At 45.0% G+C, this 24179-nt stretch overlaps 2 protein-coding genes across 4 annotated transcripts; one reads left to right on the top strand and one right to left on the bottom strand.

The window, feature by feature from the left end:
• Window positions 1-4: 4 nt before the first annotated feature.
• On the bottom strand, window positions 5-15078 carry LOC120905149 (EH domain-binding protein 1). Of its 3 annotated transcripts, XM_040315970.1 has the most exons (11): window positions 13227-15077; window positions 8623-10053; window positions 8348-8550; window positions 7022-7638; window positions 6548-6646; window positions 5878-6267; window positions 5614-5737; window positions 5426-5522; window positions 5147-5335; window positions 4261-4349; window positions 5-4191 (listed from the first exon to the last, which is right to left on the bottom strand). In XM_040315970.1, exons 1-10 carry the CDS (start codon window positions 13328-13330, stop codon window positions 4268-4270), a joined length of 3336 nt encoding a protein of 1111 aa, XP_040171904.1. In that variant the 5' UTR covers window positions 13331-15077; the 3' UTR covers window positions 5-4191; window positions 4261-4267. The 3 variants fall into 3 exon arrangements, with proteins under 3 accessions (XP_040171904.1, XP_040171905.1, XP_040171906.1); XM_040315971.1 differs by lacking the exon at window positions 6548-6646 and having other exon boundaries at window positions 13227-15078; XM_040315972.1 differs by lacking the exons at window positions 5878-6267; window positions 6548-6646 and having other exon boundaries at window positions 13227-15078.
• Window positions 15079-15833: 755 nt separating this feature from the next.
• On the top strand, window positions 15834-21590 carry LOC120902160 (integral membrane protein GPR180-like). Its single transcript, XM_040310703.1, has 6 exons — window positions 15834-16888; window positions 16990-17416; window positions 17484-17627; window positions 17847-18102; window positions 18181-18285; window positions 18402-21590. Exons 1-6 carry the CDS (start codon window positions 16356-16358, stop codon window positions 18683-18685), a joined length of 1749 nt encoding a protein of 582 aa, XP_040166637.1. The 5' UTR covers window positions 15834-16355; the 3' UTR covers window positions 18686-21590.
• Window positions 21591-24179: the final 2589 nt, after the last annotated feature.

Here is a 24179-nt window from a genome sequence, read left to right as displayed (position 1 = left end):
TTCGTTCCTTTTTGACATCATCATTCGATACATTTCATTGTTCATCATCATCGTCAGATTATTATTACAATCCGCTAGCATGCTGTTGTCGTCGTTGGACATCCGGTGCTAGTAATCTTCTTTTAAGTTGTTTCCTTGGTTTAATTTTGACCCCACACACGCACGCACGCTATTTAGGAAACCTCACAGTTCACAATTTACTCCTCTCTTCACCAGCTCAATCATTATCGCAGCGGCGTTGCTCGTACGCACCAGCCGCCGCCGTGAGCGTATGCATAATGGGATGTATGTATATAGTATGAGAAAAAATATATAATATGATTTTTTGTTTTCTTTTTTTATGTATATAAGTATAGACTCATCATCCTCCTGCATCGGTACGCAAACGGGGGTTTTGTATATATATAAATACAGCTCTCTCTCTCTCTATCTCTCTGTGTGATGGTAATTTTTCGCCCTCTTGCAAGGAATTGTTATGTGTTCTCTCTCCCTCTATTTCGCCCCTTTTCTGCAAGCTTTTTAGTAGTAGTTTTTTGTTTTGTTTTCCAAAAATATCGTGCCACCAATGTGTCTACCATCATAATCGATACGAAAAGTTTACAAACGGCTCTACAAAGCAAACTCTAGGCTGCATTTTTCCTCTCTCTGATTTTCTGGCCTCTTCGAAAACGAAATACGTAAATGAAGTGCTCGGTGTACTGCTTGCTGCTTGCTGATGCTCCGCAGTGATGTGTAGCAATTATAGGGGTTTCGTTTCGTTTCACCCCGCGTTCCAATGTGGCGCTTCACTTTGGAATTGTTAGTTTTGCAGCACGCAAATAATTTCATTATCGTTACATTCTATAGCCTAAAAATATGATCTTTTCATCAGTTTCATCTGTTTATGCGCGCCGAGTTGACCGATGTTTGCGATGCTTTCCTTTTTTGTTTATTCGATTTTATATTGTTTCCGTTCCGTTCTGTTTCACCACTATCGTATTATCTATATCGCTAGGCTCACCCCAGCTAGGCGCGTACACGTGCTAGGGAGGGGGAGCGAAGGCCAAAGTTTTACTTTGGTTGTTATACGACGCCCGGCTAGAGCTTGTTATTTTTTAATCTGCGTTACAAATGGTTAATTTTTGCTACGTATATTTTAACGAGTTTTCTTCTCCGATTGTATGTGATAGAAAGCTTTACGAATGACGTGGGGAGGGGGGGGGGTTGATTACAATATGTGATCTTCTGCATTTTACCATTAACGTGTGTTCTCTTTTTCTGTTAGCTACAGGCTCTCACAGCGTGTAATATTTCTCATATTACGTACCACACACAGTTTGGTTCGGCTATATGTGTGTGCATTGAACGGTTATTATTCCGTTTGGAATTAGCATAGATTGTTCGATTGCCAGATGTTTTGAAGGAAATAAAACAGACCAAAAAGCCCAAGCATTACGGTTCTATCGAGCAAACACACACTAACACACAAACAACTGCTCTGCAAAGAAACACCCATTAAAAGGATTCTTTGATGGGGGTTGCATGCAATCTCAAAAAGGAGGTGAAATCTGTTTTTGCTAATCTGCTAGAAAAAGTGGTGGGTAAGTAGTAGTAGTAGTAGTAGTTGTGGCGGTACAAAATAACCTTATGAATCCATTCGATTGTTTGTTTGCAACAAAACCCCGTTTGCTCTCAAATCAAAGGATGCAAACGAGTGTCGCATTCGGTGTGTATGTTTCTGTCTTCGTGCCAGCCGAAGCAAAAGCGAACTAACGCAAATATATGTATGATGCACATTATATGAGACGATTATTTGTTACTACATCCTATCGACAAGCTAAAAATCTCCTTCAAATTGAGCGCGTGTTGGGGGGGAATGGGGGAAAAACAAATATTGTGTTCAGAAATCTTCCACCCATTCGCCATTGTTCAGCTTCTGTTTTGTCCAATTAGGCTTTCTTCCTCTGTGCTTTTCTTTGGCTGTAAGTTCAAAGCTGTACACAAATCATTCCGCTCCTTCTTTAATCTCACCACTAATAGGCTGCACTGTAAGCGAAAGATAGTTTACAAACCACCAAAAGCAGCAATCAATTGCATAGTATAGCATCGTTTGAGAAGAGAAAAGAACGTTACCAAACCCAAGCCCCTTATTTCAGTACAGTAAGTAATCCCTTCGCCCTCTTTCCTTCACCAATTAGAGGTCTATAAAATATAAGCATTCCACCGTTTGAAAGCTAACCATTACTCTTGCCTTTTGTAAAGCCTTCGCAGTGGGTCCAAAACATCATCATCCTCCAAAATAGCCAGCATCAAAAGGGGTACGGACACAACATCGTCTGGTAATTTCCACTTTCACCGCTGTGACTAGAATATTTCTTCTCTCGGTATGCATTATTACGATGTGTGGCGCAGAAATAGAATGTAGAGTAGGTGAAAAACAATAAATTATACAGTATGTAGGTATGAGAGCGTAAGCAGGATGATTCCTAGTAGTTATGCAAGTAGTAGTTCCTTTTGAAAGCATTTTTTTGTAAAATATGTCATCGGTCTTTTAAACGTAGCCGAACGAGTGAACCGAATTTTTCCTCAATTATGTGATGTGAAATGATCTAGGATGAGAAAAAGTAGTACAGTATGTGGTTTACCACTTTTAAAAACAGCTACTTTTGCCTGATTTTGCTGCAGGAAAGTATGATGGTTGGAATTGGCAATAAATGCCCTTATTCTTGTGTTTTACTACCTTTTTATGTACACAGTTAACCAATCGCTAGACGATGATCTAAAACTTAAAGTTGATCGTTCCTTTACGGTTAGATGAGAGCTACATTAGTCGGAAGAAATGTTTAGATAGATAGATGGATAGCTAAGTAGCTACAGTACGAGATAAATTAAAATCATTTGCGGGAAAATCGCTCTGCCGCACTTTTCCTACCCTTTTCTAGGTCAATTTTCTTTTCCTTTTTTCTAGTAAGGAAAAATGTTCTAATCATGTGACCAAATACTTATTTCATCTCGCTTTTTTTGCATCGCTTCTATGAAAGGCAGCTTCGCGGGTGTCAGTAATAAAACGATTCTAATCATATATATAAAAAAACGCTCACTCGATTTGCCTCGCTCTAATATCACTTTGAATAAGTTTACAGCTGTTTCTGTTGGTGGCGCTGACACCGTTTTTGCAAACCGCTCGCCTCTAGTAAGCCTCTCGCTCTCGTATGCCACCCCGTAACTCCCTTAACTCACATACATAATTTGCTCGATCTGCTCCTTACCCGACGACCCTAGCTAGCTGGCAAGTTATTCATTGCTAGCTTTTCTTTCGACCACCCGAACAAACTACGGGCCACTACAGCGTAAGATACAAGTAGAACAATAAAACGGTTACGCGGTTACAACGTTAGCAGTAAAAAGTAACGGAAACTTAATCGTAAAAAGGGTATAGCTATATGGTAGTGCTCTTACAGTGTAGTATTGCAATAAATAAGCATTTGCACTTGGGACTGCTTCTTTGCTGTCGCATTACTTTGCCAGTTGTGAAGCCGAACGAAAAAGGGGCGTGAAAGACACTAAACGATATTGTACACATTCAAAACACGGTTGCTTTTTGTCATGAAGCGTAGATACTTTCGTCGAACTTTGACGAACCTATAGTGAAAGGATCATCCCCATTAGACTCGTATCGATCCCAACGCTTAAGCCATCGTCGTCGCGTTGTAGGCTTACTTGAAACGAGACAAAAGTTCAGGGTATAGGTTCACATCCTAAAACACAACCACATATACAGAGACACACTGTAAACGCACACAGACACACAGCGTCCTCAAATGCTTCGATAAATACCAAGCACAATGCACTAAACGCACTATACAACAACACACGCGCACACACCGGAAAACGGACGGAATTGATTACGAAAAAACGGAATTCAAAACCCGGAACGGAAATGTGTACTCTGCTACTGTAATTTGTTCCAGGTTGAACGATCGTGCGTTGGAACGATGATTGTACTTGTACGAGTTCGTGATCGCCCGGCATCATCGAGCCCGGGGGGGGACATTCGGGGGGACAGTGTGGCCCTATCGCGTGTCAGCAGTTTTGGGGAATTTGGGGTTGTCGTTTGGTTTGGTACGGCGAATGTTGAAACTACGTCCATTTTACGTCCACATACATTGGTAAATCATCATCCAATTTAAGTAAGGAACAGTTGAAGGAAATCTAAAAACAGAGGTAGTATTTAAGCATTGAAGACTGCTGCACTTGCATGGCACTCGTAGCGTTACTTACCACCAGCTCACTGGATGACACACTTTTCGTCCTTCTGGTTAATGTCTACCGTTTCCAGCTTTCGTTCAATTTCGTCGTCATCTTCGATACTAGATAAGAGAAAAAGTAAAAGAATCATTAGACCAGTGCTGCAAAATGTCACTGTCAATGTCATAAAAAAGGATGACTGAATCAAAATCCATGTCAGCGTCACATACTCAATTGTGATGACCAGAGGTGATCCTCAAAACGATTGGTGTGTCAATAGTGACTCATGACTTTTTTTTACTGTGATCAGTTCTGCAAAATGTCACTGACATAGTCATAACAAATTCCGGTCTAAACAAAATCATGTCAGCGTCACGAGTTCTACTGTGATGATCAGAGGTGAGACTCAAACAGTTGGTGCGACCATCACATGCTTGATGACATTTTGTACAACCAACTGTTGGCCAGTCTCTTTGTAGCGACATTTTCTGTCGGTGATCATCACGATAGTCATCAAAATGTCAAAATGTCATCAAGCATGTGATTGGTTCACCAACTGTTTGAGTCTCACCTCTGATCATCGCAGTTGTGTACGTGATCTGATTTGAGCTTCGTTTCAGTCATGAGTGTTAATGACTGAAACAGTGGCATTTGCCAGCACTGCTCACAGCCAGAAAAAATAATGATTATGCTTGCGCCATCATTAAGCTCAACTTGTCAGTCAGTATCGTCAGTATCATGATTAACTCAAGCACTCGCAAGTCGTTCTCGGCTTGTCATAACGCACTTTCATTGAGTATCAGCAATGAGCTACCACGCATTTGTTCATTGTTTTTGTTGGTGAACATCTCGTGATGCTCATGATATTTTGCTGCACTGCATTAGAAACTAATTTAATCAAAACAAAGCAGAAACTTACGCCTGCTCCTGGCTGTGCAGATTTTGCACCAGCTCATTGCGCTTGTCCACGATTGCCACCAGTTCCGTCAGTAGCAACGCTTCCTTCTCGCGCTGCTCCTCCGTCTTCTGCCAATCCTCGACGGAAAGGGCTGCACGCAGCTCCATGTTTAGCATTTCGTACTTTTTCTCAAGATCATTCTCTTGTTCACTGTAACGAAGAGTGAAAGAATTGAAAAGATAAAGGATAAGTTAACAAATCGAAAGATTCCCATAGTAGAGCAATGTAAAAAGGTCTTACAGTAGATTAAGCTGCATTTGCCGCCTGAGCAGTGCGTTCTTTTTGTTTACCAACGTGAACCATTGTGACATGAGTTGATCTTCGGTTTCGGAAACGTCTGCAAATGAGCGGGTAAAGGAAGGAAAACAAAACATTAATATCCTTTTCGCTGTTGTCCGCTAGTACGTTGCTATGCTCCCTCAACTCACTCGTCATCGTTCCGCCCATCACAGCGCGTAGCTTCTTTTCCAGTGCGTTTGCTTTCAGATCGATCGCTTCCTGCTCGCGCTCCAGTTTGTTAAGCTCACTTTGAATGTAATTTACACGTTCCACCTGGCAAGTGATAATAAACCAAATCTCATATTAGAATGTTGCTAGTCAACGCAGAATGCGATGATGGTGACTTTTGTGCTTTAAAAAAACACTATTCAATACACTCAAACTCCACACGCTCAAACTCAACTCAAACCTACCTGACCATTCTCATCCTCCTGGCTCTTTGGACCCATAAACTCAATCAACTTGCTCGGCGACGGTGTGCTGCGCTTCAGCAGATGGTGATGCTGTTCCGCCGCCTTGTAGCTGTGCCCATTGCTACCCTCCTTGCCGGTAGGGTCCTGCTGGCCGGCGGGCGAACCCGTATCCTTTCGATGCGGATGGTGATGGCCAATGGGAAAGATAAACTCCGACCCATTGTTGATCGGCGAGATGGCCCGATCTGGCGAGAGGGGAGCAGGGGCCGGGCGACCACCGGAGGGGAACAGTTTCGTCGGCGATGAAGGAGAGTCCAGCCCGGACAGCTTTAACTTGGCGCCGGCAATCAGTTTGCGGGCCTCCTCGCGCAATCTGGCCTGTCGATCGGTCTTTTGGGTTTGCGTTTGAGGGGAAGCAGAGTTGCAAACCGAAGCAAATGGCAAATCGATAAACATCAGTGTTAGTAACTAATATTCACTAATACTTCAAATTTGTGAATACTTCAAAAGATCGAGGACTTAATCATTAAGTAGGTATTAAGTAAATCAATAAAATGAAATAATATTTACAAAATAAAAACAAACCAAACACAACAAATTTTAACTTAACCAAATTAAAAAGAAAACTTATAAAGTAGATTTAAAAAAATCAAACAAACAAAACACTTACTGCATCCTTGTCACCTTTGCTATCTACGTGCGACGATCTAAGCCGTTCTATCATGAGCTTGGCCCGCTCGCTCATTTCTTTGTGCCGTAAAATCAATTTCTAAAATCAGGAGCGAAAAACGGGGAAAACAAAGCCGAAAGAAAAACAGGAAAAAAAAACAAACAAACGTAATACAAACCCATGGTCGGATAGTTGATTGGTATAATATATGTACAGAAGTAACGTATCGCAGTATTGGTATGTGGAGATCACAATTAAATTAAATTAAATTGAAGTAATAACAAATCTAGTGGCATATCAATCAACCAAAACTCAAACTAAGTTAAAAAAAAAACTAAGAAAAACAAAATCAAAGCCTCCCGAGACGGTAAATTCAAACTCAAACCACAAATCAAATCGTCCGTCTGGGCTGCGCAAACTCCACACTGCTTTAACTCTCTCTCTCACACACTCTGTTCCTTCGAAGCTACTTACGTTTGCTTTGTTCAAATCCAACGTCGGAAGCGTTTGAATCTCTTCATCATCGTCACCCGGCTGCTGTACACTGTTTTCCGTTTGCGCGCGTCTTTGGCCATCTTCGTCATCGCCGGTGGGACTGGCACTGCTGCCATTAACAGCCACCGACCGACCATCGCTGCCACTGTCAACCGTCGTGGCCACGGTAAGCTTTTCACTTGCCACGTCCCCTTCATTGGCGGCCGTGGAAGAGGACGTGTTGCTGCTTCCACTGTCTATGCTGCTGCTCTGATGGCCACTCAAACCGTTCGCTGGTTTGCTACTACCATTGCTGTCACCACCGCTCTCTACCCGCTCATTGTTCGCCGGGCCATTGTTTGCCACGTGCCCTGGACCGAGCGGCCCGTCCAGCAGGCTGAAGGGAAAGTTGGGCAGCTTATCTTTGGTCGGGGACAGGACGCGCCCCAGCAGGTGCTTCGAGTTGGCCAGCAGGGCCGCCTTCGTGTCCAGCTTCGACCCGAGCGGGTGGTCGTCGTTGTTGGGCGTTATGATATCGGTCAGGTTGAGCAGATTCTTGCACAGCTTGTCCGATTTGTAATTTCCGATCACGTAGCTGGAATCGTCCGTTGTTTCGCCTGTAGTGTGGTAAAGAGAATGGGGGAGAGCATTAGAAGATACTGCAGTGCAATAGGAAGATTTAGTACGAAAGACATGTTTAGTTGCTGAGCCTGCAAGCTGCGTTAGATGTTATACTTGAAGCAAACAAACAGTCATTTTTTTCTGATTTTGATAAAAATCGTTTTCTAACTGATTAGCATTAAAACAATCATAAAATCAAAAATCCCCAAATTCTCGAAAAAATTGAAGTATTTGAAGAGTCCTTTAGTTGACGTTTTATCTTCAAATACAATCATACTGTTTGAGAATAGCGACAACCCCTCTATCCAGATGCAAATAACTATTAAAACAAAAACACAAATCCGCTATGCTACGGAGCTTGATCGTCTTTTTTACAAGATCCGATAAAAGAAACAACAAAACATATTCCTAGCAAAGAAATTTCAAAACCACTCTTTCTCGCGCAAACACTACCACACACTCTGTGTACCTCCTTCTCCACCGGCAAGTTTCGTTTGCGAGTGATAAGAACACACTGCCCGTGCTGCCGCGTGGCTGCATGCTCGACACGGACCACTGCTGCCATCTTAAACGGGGTAAGTGGAGTGTTAGGACAGGAAACTACCAATTAACACAGATATTACCACCAATCAACTGTGCGTTTTCCTTTTAACCCTCACCCATTTAGTTTCACCATTTCCTCTCCCATGCGCAGCAAATGCTTACCGATCGATTGGACCTCCAGCTGGTGTCCGGTGAAGTGCGCCCGCAGCTGATAAAGGTACGTCATGACGGCCAGCTTATCCGGCACGGCGAGCAAATTCATATCGCGCGGCTCAATCACGCGCGGTATGCCGAGCTTTTCGGCCGCATCGAAAGCCGTTCGACAGTTTTCAATCACATTGCCAGGGGACAATTTCGTCATTTCACTGCAATAAAAAGCAGAAAATTGCATTCAAATGAAGATCTCTCCTGTGTACTCTGCGATTGCCCATACATACATTAAATTAGGATAAAAGTGATGTATCACCGCACAGAATGCCATCCCGTTGCGCCAGCTGGTCGTCAGGTTGGTCACCTTCACGCCGTTGTAGTTCTTCGTTACCTCCTTGCACCATTCTAGCAGATCCTGCCCGGGCGTGCTGTCCTTAAGCGTGCCCAGCGGTTTCAGCAGCTCCCCACCGGCCAACAGCGGAACGGGCCGGATCGGTGGAACTAACGAGATGTCCGACTTTTCATCCGCCTCCTGCCGATCGGACTCTGTTATGGTGCTTTGTTCCCTTTCCTTCGGTTCGTTGTCGTAGCTCTTGACTAGGTTCAGTGGTTTCAGGTCCGATCGGCTGCTGTTGAACGCTTTACCATCGAGGGGCGATGCTTTTGGTGGTGGTTCCGGGGTGGACGGTTTTGCTTCCTCCTCCACGGCGACGGCCGGCGGTGCGGGTTCCGGCGTCGGTACACGGTTTGCCTCCGTTGGGACCGGTGTTGATCGACCGGATGCAAAGTCATTGTCTTCCTCGTCGTCTTCCAACACGCCCAGTGCGTCGAGCTGCTTGTCCAGCTGGTCTTCTTCCTCTTCCTCCTCCCTTTTAACCGTTTCTGGGAGGCTGTTTTCACGAGTTTCCCTCTGACTAGGAGACGAAGAGTGCGAACCGGCTTGACGACCGTCACCAGTACCTTCCTCGCGCGCGTGTGGTCTGTGGTGGTGCTGCAGCGTCGGTTTGTTCTCATTCTCGTCCAACTCACGCCTGCCGTCGTCCTCCCGCCCCGCCAGCATCATGTCGAGGAACATTTCGCGCGACCCGCACACGATCGGCGTTTGATCGTCGGACAGCAGCGAGGGCACGCCGCTCATCGGTGTCAGCAGCTCCGAGCTGTTCAGGCTCGTCGTCAGCTGCTCGAGCTGGTTCGTCAGCTCGGACATGTTCTCGGAGAAGTCGATCGAGTTCTCCAGATCCGGTATGTCCTCGAGATCGTCGAGCGGCGCTATGTCCGACACATTGTTCACCGACATCAGCGAAATGATGCTCTGCATGTCCTCGTCCGTTGCTTTGCCCTCGCGCAAAAACACGCAGCTCAGCGTTAGCTCCAGGTTGGCGGCGAGGATTTTCTTCGACACCGGGCGCAACCGGAGCGTAAACGTTTGCTGCGTCGATTCGATACTGGCGTACTTGCGCATGTTGATCGTAGCGGACGCGAGCGCCCGCTTCTTGCCGAGCTGCGACACGTCCTCCAGCACGAACGTCCAATCCTTATCCTCCAGCTCGTGCGTCCGGATGTCTTTGAACAGCGTGACCGCGATCGTGTGGTTATCCGGCATCGGCCAGGACATGGTGCTGCTGAGCGGGTTGATTAGGTCCGGCTGCCACTCGAGCGCGCTGGACTGGACGCGGCGCGAACGGCGCGTCCACACGACGTGCAGTTTGTTCGGTCGCCTGTTGAAAAGAGAGAGAGAGAGAGAGAAAGAAAACAAAAAAACGGTTAAATTAATGAATTTCAATTCCGTCGGAAGAGGGTGGAGGATTCTTGCAATTTAGCAGCGCGTGCGCTTCATCGACGATGGCGCCGCGGGACACACGCGCTGTCGACGATGGACCGTCGATTGGTGTCGCTTAATTGATTTGTTTTCAGCCGGCAAGGGGTTTGCGCAATGTGCGAAATTTGATTTACGAACCCAACCGGATGGAAGAAGACCAGGCCAGAGGAAGCTTTAGTTAATTGTTTTGATACTCTTGAGGGGTACAGATTTTGATTGCTTTGGTAAGATGATAGATTAAAGACACCATGTTCACTTCATTATTGCAGTGCTGTGCTTAATGTATTCAGAAAAACGGTGGACAAACCCAAAACAAAACAACCAAAAGCAAACTGAATTTAGTCCCAATTCTCTCTTCATTCATTTCATTTCGTGTGCCACGCAACAACCAACAACTGGAACAAGCCAGATAAAACGCAGCAAACTCTTTCGACCGGGCGCACTTCAAGTGCTTCCGGAACGCGATACATAGCATCGTGAAATCAGTGAAGTAGCGCTGTTGCTTTGTTGCTTGGCCGAGACGCTCTCGCATCACATTGCGAGTCGCCCCAACGTCCTCCCCAGCGAGTACTTAATGAAGATAATGAATTAAGCACGGCCGCATCGGATGACCTCTGGTTGCATTTGCGCGATTGCGCTGCGGCAGGGCCTCTGACCCTTTTGGAGGGAGAGCATTACAGTACCGAATGCACCCAACTGGTACCACCACCACCACTACCAGTATCATTTAAACATTCATGGCGGTTTTTCGTTAATGCCAATGTGTTACGGGCATTTTTATATTTTACGATTGCGGCTGCGATGGCCCGAGCGCACGCCTGCCGTTGGGTGCATATTTTATTTACGGACCGTTTGATGAAGGTAAATGAAAAATCCTTCATCCATCTGGCTGCACAAGGACACGTTTGGTAATTGAAAAAATAAAAAATAAATGCAACGCAGGGATCCAATGCGAAATAAAAGCGGAACGAATGGGCCAAATTGATCAATACTTTTCCATTACCAACATGCAGAGACTGAAATTTTAAAAATAAAATCATAAAACCTTCGCCACCGTCATGCACTTTGCACCGGTTCTTGCACACTTTGCACGAGGATGGAAATAAAAATAAATTGACCGCAAAAACAAAGTGCATCGCCGAATGACGAACGCTTGGAAGCTTCAAATCCAAAGCCAAAAACAAAACCAAAACTTTGACGGGATGGCAGATGATGGTTTGTCTTTTGGGCGGGAGGAGAACCAACCACGCAGTACTACTGTGCGCATCTCGTTCCAAAAGCGATATTGATGCATTTTGGGATGGGAAGGTTGGTTTGGCTGTGTTTCGTTCGCGTGTGGCGGCTTGTGCACGCGTCATCGTCCAAAAATAAAAAATCGAGAAACACCACTGCTTTTCCCCCTTTGGGGATTTAGCCCCACCAGTGCCGGGCCGATTCATTACCCGTTTCCGTCTGATCTTGTTCTATACATTGTGTGAGAGGGCCTTGCTTCCAGGGGCGAGCTGGAGAACGCAATACTGGAATGATTCATCGCGTTTAATGGTCCAAGACGTCCATCACTGCTGCTGACTGTTGACGTTTACCCTCCAAAGCAAATATTGAACAGGGTAATTTGTGTGCACAAATTGGAATTGAAGATTTGTAACATGCCATCTACAAACTCAGTAAAGTATTATTATTTTCTTTTTTCAGTGAAGCTGTGAGGCATTGCTCAATTAATGACCCTAAGACATTGCCACAAATTGTAAATTAAATGGGTTAAAATCTTTGCAAAAAGGGTTTAAATAGAACACCTGGTAGGACAATACAACTAGTGATGGGAAAAATGAAGTTTTGTAGGAATCGATTCCAGCTTGCTCCGATGTTTTCTGAAATCGATTCCAGATAGTATATTCAGAATCAGTTTTATGAATCGATTACGGGGTCGGCTCCGGAATTGGTTCCTAAATGATGATGATATGATGATGATGAATTGGTTCCGGATTGAATTGGCTCCGGAATTGGTTCCGGAATCAGAAACGGCTTCGTAATTGGAATTGGCTTCGGAATCAGCATTGGCTCCGAAATCATAATCGGCTTCGAAACGGAGTCGGTTTTGTCATCTCCATTAAAATAGACGTTTGGGTCCAATAATGCAAAAATCAAAATTCACTTGTAAACGAACCATTCTCATGGAGATTCCCGGGATGATTTCGATTAGGAAACTTCTTATTTCAATTCAAGAACTGATTCTCATTCGGGAGCTAATTCCATTTCTGGAGTCAAGTCTGATTCCGTTTCCGGAGCAAATTGCGATTCCCATGTCCACTGCGGAATCGTATCCGGAAGCGGTTCCAGAGTCAACTCCGGATTCAACTAGAGAGTCAACTCCGGAATTGATTCCAAACACGGAATCGGAATCGAGTAGGTCGAATTCCGAGCTCCCACCACTAAATAAAACAACCACAATAAAAAAAGCACGACGTTTACCGGCCACTGTCTTAGATTGTTCCGGACCGTAGCGGGTGGAAAAATAATCCGAAACTGTCCGTTGGAGCGCTTCCCTAGGGAGCGAAAAGCGGCAGCCGCGAGCGGGGAAAAGAAGGGGGAGGGTGGCGACGTAACGGCAAAGATAAACAAAACAAGACGCGACGGAACTGCATCCCCCCGATCCAAGCAACCGTGATGACGTGATGGTGTTCGTATGGGTGTGTATGTGTAATGTGATGACGCTAGAGCCGTGTATTGCCTTCGCCGATGACGGTAATGGTGGCGATGGTGGCGATGATGATGATACAGGAAATTATGATGTTCATTTCCGAGCGATTACGTCGTCGCCGTGTCGGGGGCTTCATTGGGCTCGGGGTAACATAAAGCCCCCTCCCCACAACGTGTCTTCGTGGGTAAAATACCGTCTTACGAGGAATTGCTCCCCGAAAGTAGCGCGCAATGAATCATGTGCCGTGTTACAATTAATTTTCTGTCCCACTCACAAACGCAGGTAAAAAATGTTACGGGGTGTTACCGCTACAAAAAGGGAAGGTAAATAGTTTGCTGTTAGAAGGGATGACCGATTCGAGCACCGAAACCTACCATTTGGCAGTCGTCTCCATGAACAGCTCATGGTACGACACGGTGAAGGAAAACTTGGCCGCCCGCTTGTTGACGCGCTGCAACCGCTTCCACACGCTGCCCATTGTGCAGGTTGTCGCGGCCGGGACGACTAGGCAACTAAAGCTGTGGGCTGATGCGGCTGCTGCAACTGGTTTGTTTGTTGTTTAGTTTCCTCTGGCGATACAGCGATGATGCCGGAGTACCGTTTTCAAACCATTTTTTGTTTTGTTTTTCACACAACGGCGTTCAAACCGCGAGATGTTCGCCTCAATCAACGTGGAGAAATCAAATCACATAAATTCACAAAGCACAATAATTTCACACCGACGAGCGGACAGTAGCAGCGGTGGCAGCGTTTGTGCAACGTGCGCACTTAGCACAGCATGCTTCTCTGTCTAGTGATAATCTTGAAAGGCAAACAAACACAAAAAACAAGCTTCCGCCCTTTTGTAACAAGGGATTGTGTGCGTTCTTGCTGGAACGGAGAAACAGAACACGGGAGCGGCAAACACACACAGAGGCACGCACGTCAATGCTACTACGATTGTTTTAATTTCTGGCGCTTTCTTTCGTGTGCACTCGCGACACAACACAGCACGAAGGGCTTTTCACTTATCAGCGCAGTTCAGCGTCGTGGTGGTGTGTTAGGGGGCCTCGATACACATTCCCCCGCGCTGTGGCTGTGTGAATTGCAATCCGTGTAGCGATCAATTTTCGCTCGATCAGATTGCAACATCCCCTGTACCTTGGGTGAGCGGGGAGCGCCAAGGGGGGAGACGTCGGAAAGGTGTGTTTTGTTTATTTTTCTACACACACCCAGCCCAGGGGGTTGGACAGTAGCACTGCGGCATCCTTACGGATACGACCAAGCCGCGACAAGAGATACGCTAAATAAGGAATGTGTTTACGCCAGCACCGAGTTCTCTCTCTCTCTATTTGTTGCGCTCTGGTTGGATGGTTTTGCCCCTGTCTCTCCCCTGTGGTGGACCTTGGCCCGGGCCACCCACCCCACACAACGCGCGCGCTCACGGACTGACTGACGTAGTAAGAAGCAGCCGAGGATCAAGGTTGCGCTGTCTCTGCGCTCCCCGTTGGACGAGCACACCAAAGGACGACGCGAACGACGACAAACTGTTTTCTCTTCGAGGACGGGCAGGGTCGCCTAACGCTTTGTTTTTGCTTTATCACACCCAGGCAGCCCCTCGCCAGGTTCTATTTTTCTCGGGTCGCTCGCCGACCAACTAACTGCACACTTTCGGCTGCTGTTGCCGTTTTTCACATCATTTCACACGATTTTTTTCACACAAACAAGGCGCTATTGCCGCCGGATTGGCTTCAGCTGCTTCCCCGCACGATCATGGTCACACAGTTGTGCAAGGCTGTTTTCCTTCGGTTCCTTCATGGGTCACCCCCCACATGGGAAGGGGCTTTTTCTTCACTTTCCTGCAGCAGTGCTGCTACACTTACGTACGTTTTGCGTTACTTTTTTTCGGTACGCAAGGTTTGGGAGTACGCATCACCTTCCCAACCCGTCGTCACTGGGGTGGTTGCTGTCGAGCTGATTCTTCTAGGCCTAAACCATAACGCACACACACACACACGCTCACACGGGATGGGGTTTTTTTTCTACGTCGAAGCTGGTACGGAACACCAACAGTCTGGGGCTGATGTGGGCAATTTGTTGATTTGTTTGTTACACAAAACAAGAGTCAATCCTTTTGGAAGAAAGGCTGGCGCAGGCACACGGGATCTTACAACATAATCTTTTCTGCTACAATTTCTTCACTTTTCTGGCTCTGGCTTTGACAGTTTCGAGGAAGGCGAGGAAAAAAAAGTGTCGGAATGAGCGAGCGGCGGCCGGAGCGAGATGGACGAGCAGCGATGGTTGCGCGAGCGAGATGGCTGGCTGTTTGTGCGCTGTCAGATGGATGTTGTCAAGTACAGGTATTCCTCGATATACGCTATTAGTGCAGACCGGAGGCGATAGCGTATCTCGAATATTAGCGTAACTAGCATTTTGAGGTTTTCAGTCACAATATAGTTAATTTTCGTATAATTTAGCTTGATCTCTGATTTTCACGTAAGTCGAATATCACGTTGTACAGCCAAAATATACTTGATTAATAATGATTTTTAATTGAATTTAGCTCAATTATTTAGTTTATTACTTATTTGATGCAATCGATGTAGAAATTTTGTTTTTTCTGTCTTTTTAGTGATTTAAAACTTTTGAAAAAAATGCAAATTATTTTTCATTTGACAATTGAGGGAGAAAATTGTACTAATTTGACATTTGAACTGTGTTGCGTAACTCGGAGAAAGACTGTAAAAAACGACGCACCGTGGGAGTGCATGCAATGCTCATGTTTTCAAATTTATTGTTTTTTACTGTTGAAATAAACAAAAAATGCATTTTCCGCAAGAAAATGAAGTAAGAAAATTGTATTTTTAGTTGTCCTTAATTTTAGACAATTTGCTTGCAAATAATATTGTTTCCTCCGTAAATTAAAGGTGACCATTCGGACGCGTTACCTCGCATCGGTCCATCACTGTACGCTTTGACAGCACGGGCACGTCAAAATACCATGTCAACAAAGTTTGCGTTGGAGCAGAAAGTTAAAAAAAAGGTTCGCTCCGCGGTGCTGGCGAGAGGGCACGGGCAAGAAACAATAAAATATTAAGAAGCACTTTGAGCCGTTCAGCAAACAATGCTCACTTTATCGCCATCGAGCGCACAGCCGGACACGATGCGATAAAGGTGCGCGGATTCGGTGCCATTTTTCGTTCGGTCGGTGAGCAAAGCGCGTGCAAACGTGTCGGTGTTGGGGCTTTGGTCGGTCGCTCGGCCCTGCTGGCAGTGGTGCAGATTTTCTCCCCACCCTCCCCTAATCTGCTGCCCTGTCCAATTTGGCTCGGATAATAGTTCGCCAATGTGCTGCAATTCGTTCGCCAGCGCTACATTCCGGACGGGTGTACGGTGGGCAAAGGGAAAGTGAAAGTGAAAACGGTGTGCCTGAAGTGAAGGGAAAGTTATCGTGTACCAGGGGGTGGGTGTGAGAAGAGAAAGAAGTGGTTTGGGGGAGTGTCAATCGGCAGCAGCGAGCGAGTATGTGGACGAGGAACACTCCCGGACGAACGCGATGGTTTGTGCTGGGGGCGGCGGCCCTGTGGATGCTGCTGGGGGCGGGGATAAGCGAGCTGCCCATGGCCCGGGCTGCCCACCTGACGGGCACGTTCGAGGTGGACGAGTTCTTTCGCTTTCTGCACAAGTTCGGCTTCCAGAAGACGGAGAAACACTCCCAGAAGGACACGGAGTGGGACACGTTCGGGTACATCTACGGCAATATTACGTCGAGCGTGAACTTTACCGTGCCGGTGACGCTGGCGGTGCTCGACAAGCGCAGCTTTCTCGAGTACTACGCGAACCGGAACGATTACGACCGGGACGTGGCCTGCCAGCGGATGTTCGAGAAGCTGGACAAGATCGTGTACAGCCGGGCGTGCAATCCGCACGCGGAGGCGGACTACCTGCGGCGCATCCCGTGCGAGCCGGGCAAGCTGTGCGTGGACGAGGACACGCGGGAAAACGTCGTCCCCGGGAGCCAGTTCACGTTCGTCATCAGTGATCCGAACGTGCCAAGGTGAGTGAGGGCCGAGAGCGCTGATAACGGGAGACAACATTCTTGTCGCTGGACAATCGGTGTCGCTACAGTCATCTTTCCCCTTCTTCTCTCTCTTTCAGATTCTGGTACGTGTCCATGGTTGCCTGTTATCAGAATGTGTCCACCTGCCAGTGGCATCATTACGACTATCGCAAGTACCATCCGGAACCGCCGGCGATAAACTACGATATAACGCTCGTGAACGGGAACCCGAACCGGCAGACGCTGTCGTTCTTCAATCCGCTGCTGTTTCACTTCTCCTTCGACCAGCAGAACACGCTCGAGATGTATTTGATCTTTTTCGTCGTGTATCTGCTGATGGTGCCGCTGCAAATCTATGCCGTGCGGTTGCAGAAACACCCGGTGACGCGGCTGTTCACCGTCAGCCTGGTGCTGGAGTTTGTCAGCGTCTGCCTGCTGCTCACGCACACGGTGCGGTACGCGATGAACGGCGTGGGCGACGAGAAGCTGGCCATTATGGGCGATATATTTGATATCTTTAGCAGAGTAAGTGAAAGGAGGGTGGAAGGAGAAAAACAGGGCAAGGCAGTACAAACTTTGATGCATTTTGCAGACCTCATTCATGCTCATACTGCTGCTGCTGGCGAAGGGATGGGCCGTGACGCGACTACAGATCAGTGTTAGCAGCTGGATACTGCTCATGGTTATTTGGATACCCTACTGTGCCATACACGTGCTGCTGTACATATGGAACAGAGTAAGTACATCTATTTTTTTCTTATTTATTTTTGTTCTATATTTATTTGATCAATTAGTAGGATAAACCTCTCGGACCGTTGGGTTTATTTAACGTTTTACCTCCATGTTTAGAGCTCACAGCTATTCCTTGATGGCAGATATTGAATCAAAATAAAATCAAATACGTAAAACACCAGCATTTTCTAACACATTTTCTCCATTAACTTCTTATTTCCAGACGGAAGTTGATATTATCTCCGACATTGACGAGTATCAGACGTGGCCCGGCTGGCTGGTACTTGCCTGCCGCTCCACGATGATGCTCTGGTTCCTGTGGGAGCTGCGCACCACGATGAAGTACGAACACTCGTCGCAGAAGCTGGACTTTCTGCTTCACTTCGGTGCTTCGAGTCTGGTGTGGTTCATCTACCTGCCGATCGTGGCCATCATTGCTGTGAACGTTAGTCCGCTGTGGCGGTATAAGCTTTTACTAGGTACTGGTCCTGGGCGGGGGAAGCAACGACGTTTCAGACTCACTAACAGTGCTGTGTTATCGTTTCGTCTCGTTTTAGGTATAACAAATTCTGCCGACTGTTTGGCGTACTGTGTGATGATGGGTTTGCTGTGGCCTAATCGTGCCGGCCAATACTTGCTGCTGACGGGAACAAACTTTGGTGGTGAGTGATTGGGGTTAGCTTTATTTTGTTTTTCGTTTTTATCATCATTTAGCATTTCTTTCGGGGTAATATTGATCGACTATGTAAAACAATACAATTGCTACCGTGCATTCAAGGTATGGACGAACTGGACGAGTTCAATGAAGCACCGCACATAGTGCACCGGGACTCGGACACGCTGCACAGTAGTAACGGTGATCTAGCGATAGACGATTATTTAGACAACGAGGACGATGAGATAGAAACGCTCGTGCTCAGTACGGACGACTTGCTGCACACGGGCAGCTCGTACGCAGTCGGCAGTGGGTCCGGCAGTGGTGGGGGCAGCAAACCACTCTCCCTGCACAATGGTAGCGCCCTGAACGGTGGCATTGGCAAAGGGGGACGATCGTTCGATTAGATTCCCTGGCACGCTCGGGCGTATAAGTGAATGCCGCCCAGAGAGAGAGCGAGTCTCCCCCTCAACGGCACACCGGTTAAAAACGTAAACGACGAATCTTTAGAACGAATTTAATTCACCCATTACTGTAACGGTGTAGCAGGGCGGAGGTGCGCCATGTGGGATTATTGTGGATGTTATTAGTCCCCATCAACAAAACATACTCTTGGCCGTTTGTCGTGTAAAAAAAGAAGCAGCAAACACCCCTTTTTGAAACGTTTTGAAATGATACGGTACACACGACGACAACGGCGACGACGGTCCCACCCGGTCCGGTCCCGGTTCCCTCTAGCCTGCCATTTGAGTGGCGCTCTAATCTGGTCATAAACTGATTGTTTTAAGATAAAATACACTCGTCGATACTATCGCACCATGGCACATTGCAAATTGGACCAGAGGACGATAAGCTGCGTCGCGTGCGATAGTGAAAGTCAAAATTCTTCCATTTCTTATACAAATATTCGTAATTTGATATTTCTCCCTATCCGTTTGGGGATAGCTCATCTCACGGATAGGATAATTTCCATTCGGGCGCACGTCGGGAGGCATGGAGTCGCAACGGAAGCCCGATTGCGACGATCGGGTTCGGTACCTTCTGTGTGTATAGTATCAACCGTAGCTAAATTTAACGTAAACGGACTGGTGACACTTAGGCGGCGGGGTGGCAACGGTCCAAAGATAAAACAAAACAAAAGTATTGTGTGATATGAAATTTCATAGCAATTATGCAAGACGGATGAGATAAATCTAAAATAACCTTTTACCTGTGTAAGACCATTAGGCGGTAAGGATGGGTTTGCAGCAGTGATACTGGTGAATGTGTAGTGAGCATGCCAATTTTAAGCTTTTCCGTTTCTGTGCTGTGCAAATGTGCGCCCTGGACGCGCACAAGGGTAGTAGTAGTAGTGTAGTGTTGAGCATTGTTTCACATCGAAAGCCCACTGGTATGCTGGTATGAGTAAGTCAGCTGATTAGTATTTAGTGTACGCGCTTGAAAAGGTATGTCAGCGTGCAAAGTGTACACATACCGTAGGGAGAGTGATCTAAAGATTCTCTACTTTTAATTATCGTTCCGATTAGTTGATATACTTTCACTTCCAAAACCGTAACTCACAACCAGCATCGAGAGTTAGTTAGCGCGTCTGCTGGATCGTATTACAACTTCAATTCAATTACACAACTCACTTGCTCAGTGCAATTCACGTCAATATATGGAGAATGCTCGTTAGAAGCGCTTTTATCTTACACGAATCTATATCTATACCTAGTGCACTCGGCAGAAAATTACTCAAATTTATCTATCTCTTTCTCTGTGTGCGTGTGTGTGTGTTTTATGCTCACAAGATTTTAGGAAGGAAGGAGCTCTTGTTTTTGGTCTGCGTACTTTGCTACTCAATTTAATTCTCTTTATCTCTGGAATGGTTCTGCAATGAGAAGAATATTGCGAAAAAGCGATAACCAAAATGGATATAAAAAGAGAGAGGGAAAAGGGTAATATTAGCTTATAAAATAACCGTCAAGCGATACCGCAGTTGATTGTTGTTTGAACCTGTTTAAATGGAGTACCGCTGCGACATTATGTCTGCGGAAGATAATTTATATGTAGCGCGCAAACAAAAGCACATTTAGCAGAAATGCTGCAAAATATAGATCAAAACAAACCAAACACTTGTGTAGCGCTTAACCAAACTTACACAAAACACACGGAAGACAAGAAGAAAACAAGAAAACAAACACTCATACCCAGACACGTAATTTAACAATGCCTGCAACGTAAAGTACCTTTTTTAAATTAAAGCTTTGCTGAGAGTCATAAACAGATGAGTAGCAAAATTAGCTTAAATAGAATGGCAGATAGTTTAAATAGAATGGCAGAGAAAGAGAGAGAAAGAAAGGAAGGAAGCAATATAACTAGAAACGAAGATATTAAAACACATCCCAAAACCCCGACCAAGGGAAGCAACATAAACACTCATTTTGAATTTTTAACTCAATATCGCTGTAGCAAAATAAGACAAAAACACTGCTGCTTCGTAGGCTATGCTCAAAACGATCGTTAAAGTGAGGTGAAATTCAATTAGATGAAACAGAAAAGGCTAAAAATACTGTTGAGACACGTACGCCCGGTCGACTTTAAGAGTATGTTCATCCGAATCGTTCAATGGTAATAGAACAATTTTATAGAATAACAAAGAAAACACTCTTTGTTCAAACTGGACGTTATGTGTTTGTGATGGTATCAGTTTTACGAAGAAAAAAAAAATATCTACAAATCTATAATAAGGTGTGTTTGTGTGAGAAAGTTTGCATGTTTTTGTCCCTAAAGTTGTAGAAGAATCCTTTTATTCGTACGATCGACTATTGCGTAATCATCCAAAATTATACGACCCAACAACGGTGGAATCGCTGTTTTTGTGTGGATAAGAGTTCTAAATGGGCGTTTTGTATAACTATACGAAACAGTTGGAAGACATTATAAAAAAACAAGTGAAATAACGGTGCGCAGCGAGTGAGTTGTGATAGACTAATAAGAGTATTTTTCTACTACTAAACTACAACTTAACGAAACTGAGGCTGAGGCGGAGCGGAGGCGCCTTGGTATGATTGTTCGATCACTCATTAAATGGTACTATACGGCTAGGGAGGTCGCCGGGAGTGCAACTCACACACACACACTCTCTCTCTCTCTCTCTTTATCTGGTGCGTCAAACAACTTCCAAACAACTATTGTGCAAAACGTTTGCAACCGAAAGTTAATTAAATGTCAACAGGAGGGTAAACAAAACTTAACTTGTACAAAAGACAAACTACGAATAGCTGTGGGAAAATATGAAAATTAAACTTAAATTCTTAATTAACCCGCTTACCCGGTTCCACGTTCCTGCAGGGGGGAAAAGAGTATTGAGAAAGACCAAATGTTTTGCTCTGTTGCGACATCATACATTATTTGGATTATTATTTTGTTTTTATTTAATGAAGATGAGTCGAGATGAGTTATATTTATATGTTACTTAATATTGATTGATGGATGACTCCTTATTCCTACTCGTCTAAAATTACACTATTTACAAAAGTATATAGTTCGTTCTGATAGTGCTTTGCACACATTCGTACTGCCGGATCACCTTACGTCGTACGTTTCTTAGGATATCCTTTGCGCTTTTATCATACACGCTTCCATGTTTCGTGCAGATTTTTCCGTATGCCCATCTTTCTCACCACTTCCGGGATGGTCCTTTTAAGCCATTGCTGCCGCAGCAGTCGGGATGCGATCGAGGGAGATTTCGCTGTCCGTTCATTCAGCAGCCTTTGTGAATCGTCTTCCGCGTCTTGAATCGGTGCTGCATTAGTTAATCCGATTGCCAATGATGATTCCTTCGCGATAAAACACGGATGCTCCTTTGGAAGATGCTGCAAGCGGTTCAGTGCAACGATTCTATTCATCTTGACTGGAGCTGTTAGCTTGCCTGCTTGCTTGCTGATGAATAACACACACCTTCTGTTAGTATAGAGTTGCTTTTGGGTGGGATTGATGTCTGGTTGTTCTGATGTCGTCTGCACAATGGCTTGAATGCGACTGTATAGTTGACAGTTCAGAATGGCACGTTTTATAGAAAAACATGTAGCCACCGAGATGGGGAATTCTCCTTTACCTGATCGACAGAATGATCCGAATGGTTGATTTGCACTCACACTCAGAGCCACACGGGTAGGATACACGCTTGTAGGATACGCCTTTATGTGGGTTTTCAAAACCTTCAGGTAATCCTTCCAGGGCTAGGGGGTACCGAGCTTAGAAGACTCCCTGAGGTGTGAAAACTCTAAACGGACCGTTGTTTATGTCCCATATTCCTCCAAACACATTACACGGTACTTGTGTTACCGGTGTTGTCAAAATTCCGTGAAAAACGGTATTGTTTTTTGTTGTTGTGAATATCCCGCAGACAGCGAGGAAAAACACAACTTCAATGGAAATCCCAAAAATGGCATTCTAATCCACGAAAAGGTACCAAAACCCGGTTCGGTAGATTATGTGTTTGCCTGTTTTAAATAGTAATTGCAGCACAATCGCACGTTCAAGAGACTCCTTTTTCTTTGGGTAGCCGTTCTAGGATTAGGTTGACTTCAGTCTATCTAACCAAAACCCACAGAAACATATTCAATCCATTAACCAATTGCACATCTTTTCGGTTATTAATTTTGCCTTTATTTCAGTTTTTGCATTATCATTTCAGTTAATTTTTTACTTAATCAACCATTTATATTATTACTCTTAGGGTATCAGAAGTGTAACTAATCATTAGACCGAAAAGAACATAATCTTGTTGTTAACATAACTGTTTCCGGGTCAGTTTCCAATGTGAACGGCATTATTCAACAATAATGCGAGAGGTCACAAGTAATGACAGCTGTTGAAAAACATCTTGCAAGTTTAGAATAATGCTGTTCACATTGCAAATTGAACCAGAACACGGTTTATTAAATCCATGTTCCATGTTTCTTTTTTCAAGGATTCAAGGATTTACTTTTATTGGGAACGTGGCTAGAGTAAATTGTGGCCATTGTTTATTATGTTGTGCAACTCGACATTCTTTCTATAATCTAAAATGAATAATTTTGTAAAATAGCTTTTCAGTGCTCGGCAAAATGTAAGCATTATTGTAAGGTTTACTGATTCTCCGGATGATCATTTCGATTGATCATTAAGTATCGTAAAGCGATCGCAAGTGTGAAGTCAATATAATAGCATATGGTACCAATACTACGAAAAAAAAACGTAAAAAATAACTGTATTTGAACATAAACCATTACACCTTGCACGGTCATTAAACGATTAAATGGATGTAATTTTGGGTATATAAGATGACAGGTAGTATTGGATGAGAATGTGAGGTGTTAAAAGAAGCGATAAAAAACACCCACAAATATTGTTTTATTGAACGGACTCCTTTTTTGGCTACCTAGAAAATGTTCCAATCATTAGAAGTATTGGAGGAAGATAACTAAAGCTACCAATACCCATTAAAGGTAGGATTCAATCCGTACCTGCTATAATCATACTCTTAACATTTACGTACGACAATTTACGTGTGCCGATCATTATGTGCTTCACGTTTTTGGTTATTACATGTCACGGGCAAAACGGTTACGATGATCTATATACATACATTAAGGCCGGTGACGGTGGGTAAAACAAGGTCCTTAGCCACAGGTACATTGATCAATTTATAAGGGATGGGCATTTATTGATTCTTTCCACTCGAAGAAACTCACCGCAGGTACGTTGTTGGCAAGTTTTAAGGTGAGACTTTATATGCTTGAAGATTCGTAAAATTTCGGTTAGATCCTAAATGAGCCTTTGGGGAACTAAACGCCCGCCAGGTGCCCCGGGTAGTGTAACGGCAAAGCAAACTTAAAGAGGATCATTAGCGCCTTTTTGTACTGTGTCTGCTGG

Source organism: Anopheles arabiensis, chromosome 3 (assembly GCF_016920715.1).
Source record: "Anopheles arabiensis isolate DONGOLA chromosome 3, AaraD3, whole genome shotgun sequence".
Taxonomy (NCBI): domain Eukaryota; kingdom Metazoa; phylum Arthropoda; class Insecta; order Diptera; family Culicidae; genus Anopheles; species Anopheles arabiensis.
The sequence above is the reverse complement of the archived record's forward strand: the minus strand, read 5'-3'. Positions and strand labels throughout refer to the sequence as shown.

What these genes read in the sequence shown, in the direction of transcription:
- LOC120905149 (XM_040315970.1), bottom strand. Translation starts at nt 13,330, where the DNA reads ATGGGCAGCGTGTGGAAGCGGTTGCAGCGCGTCAACAAGCGGGCGGCC. An exon ending in GATGGGCGGAACGATGACGA is followed by an intron (nt 5,523 to 5,613) that starts GTGAGTTGAGGG and finishes GCTCATTTGCAG; the next exon opens with ACGTTTCCGAAACCGAAGAT. An exon ending in CTGCACAGCCAGGAGCAGGC is followed by an intron (nt 4,350 to 5,146) that starts GTAAGTTTCTGC and finishes TCTCTTATCTAG; the next exon opens with TATCGAAGATGACGACGAAA.
- LOC120902160 (XM_040310703.1), top strand. Translation starts at nt 16,356, where the DNA reads ATGTGGACGAGGAACACTCCCGGACGAACGCGATGGTTTGTGCTGGGG. An exon ending in TATTTGATATCTTTAGCAGA is followed by an intron (nt 17,417 to 17,483) that starts GTAAGTGAAAGG and finishes TGCATTTTGCAG; the next exon opens with ACCTCATTCATGCTCATACT. An exon ending in GACGGGAACAAACTTTGGTG is followed by an intron (nt 18,286 to 18,401) that starts GTGAGTGATTGG and finishes CGTGCATTCAAG; the next exon opens with GTATGGACGAACTGGACGAG.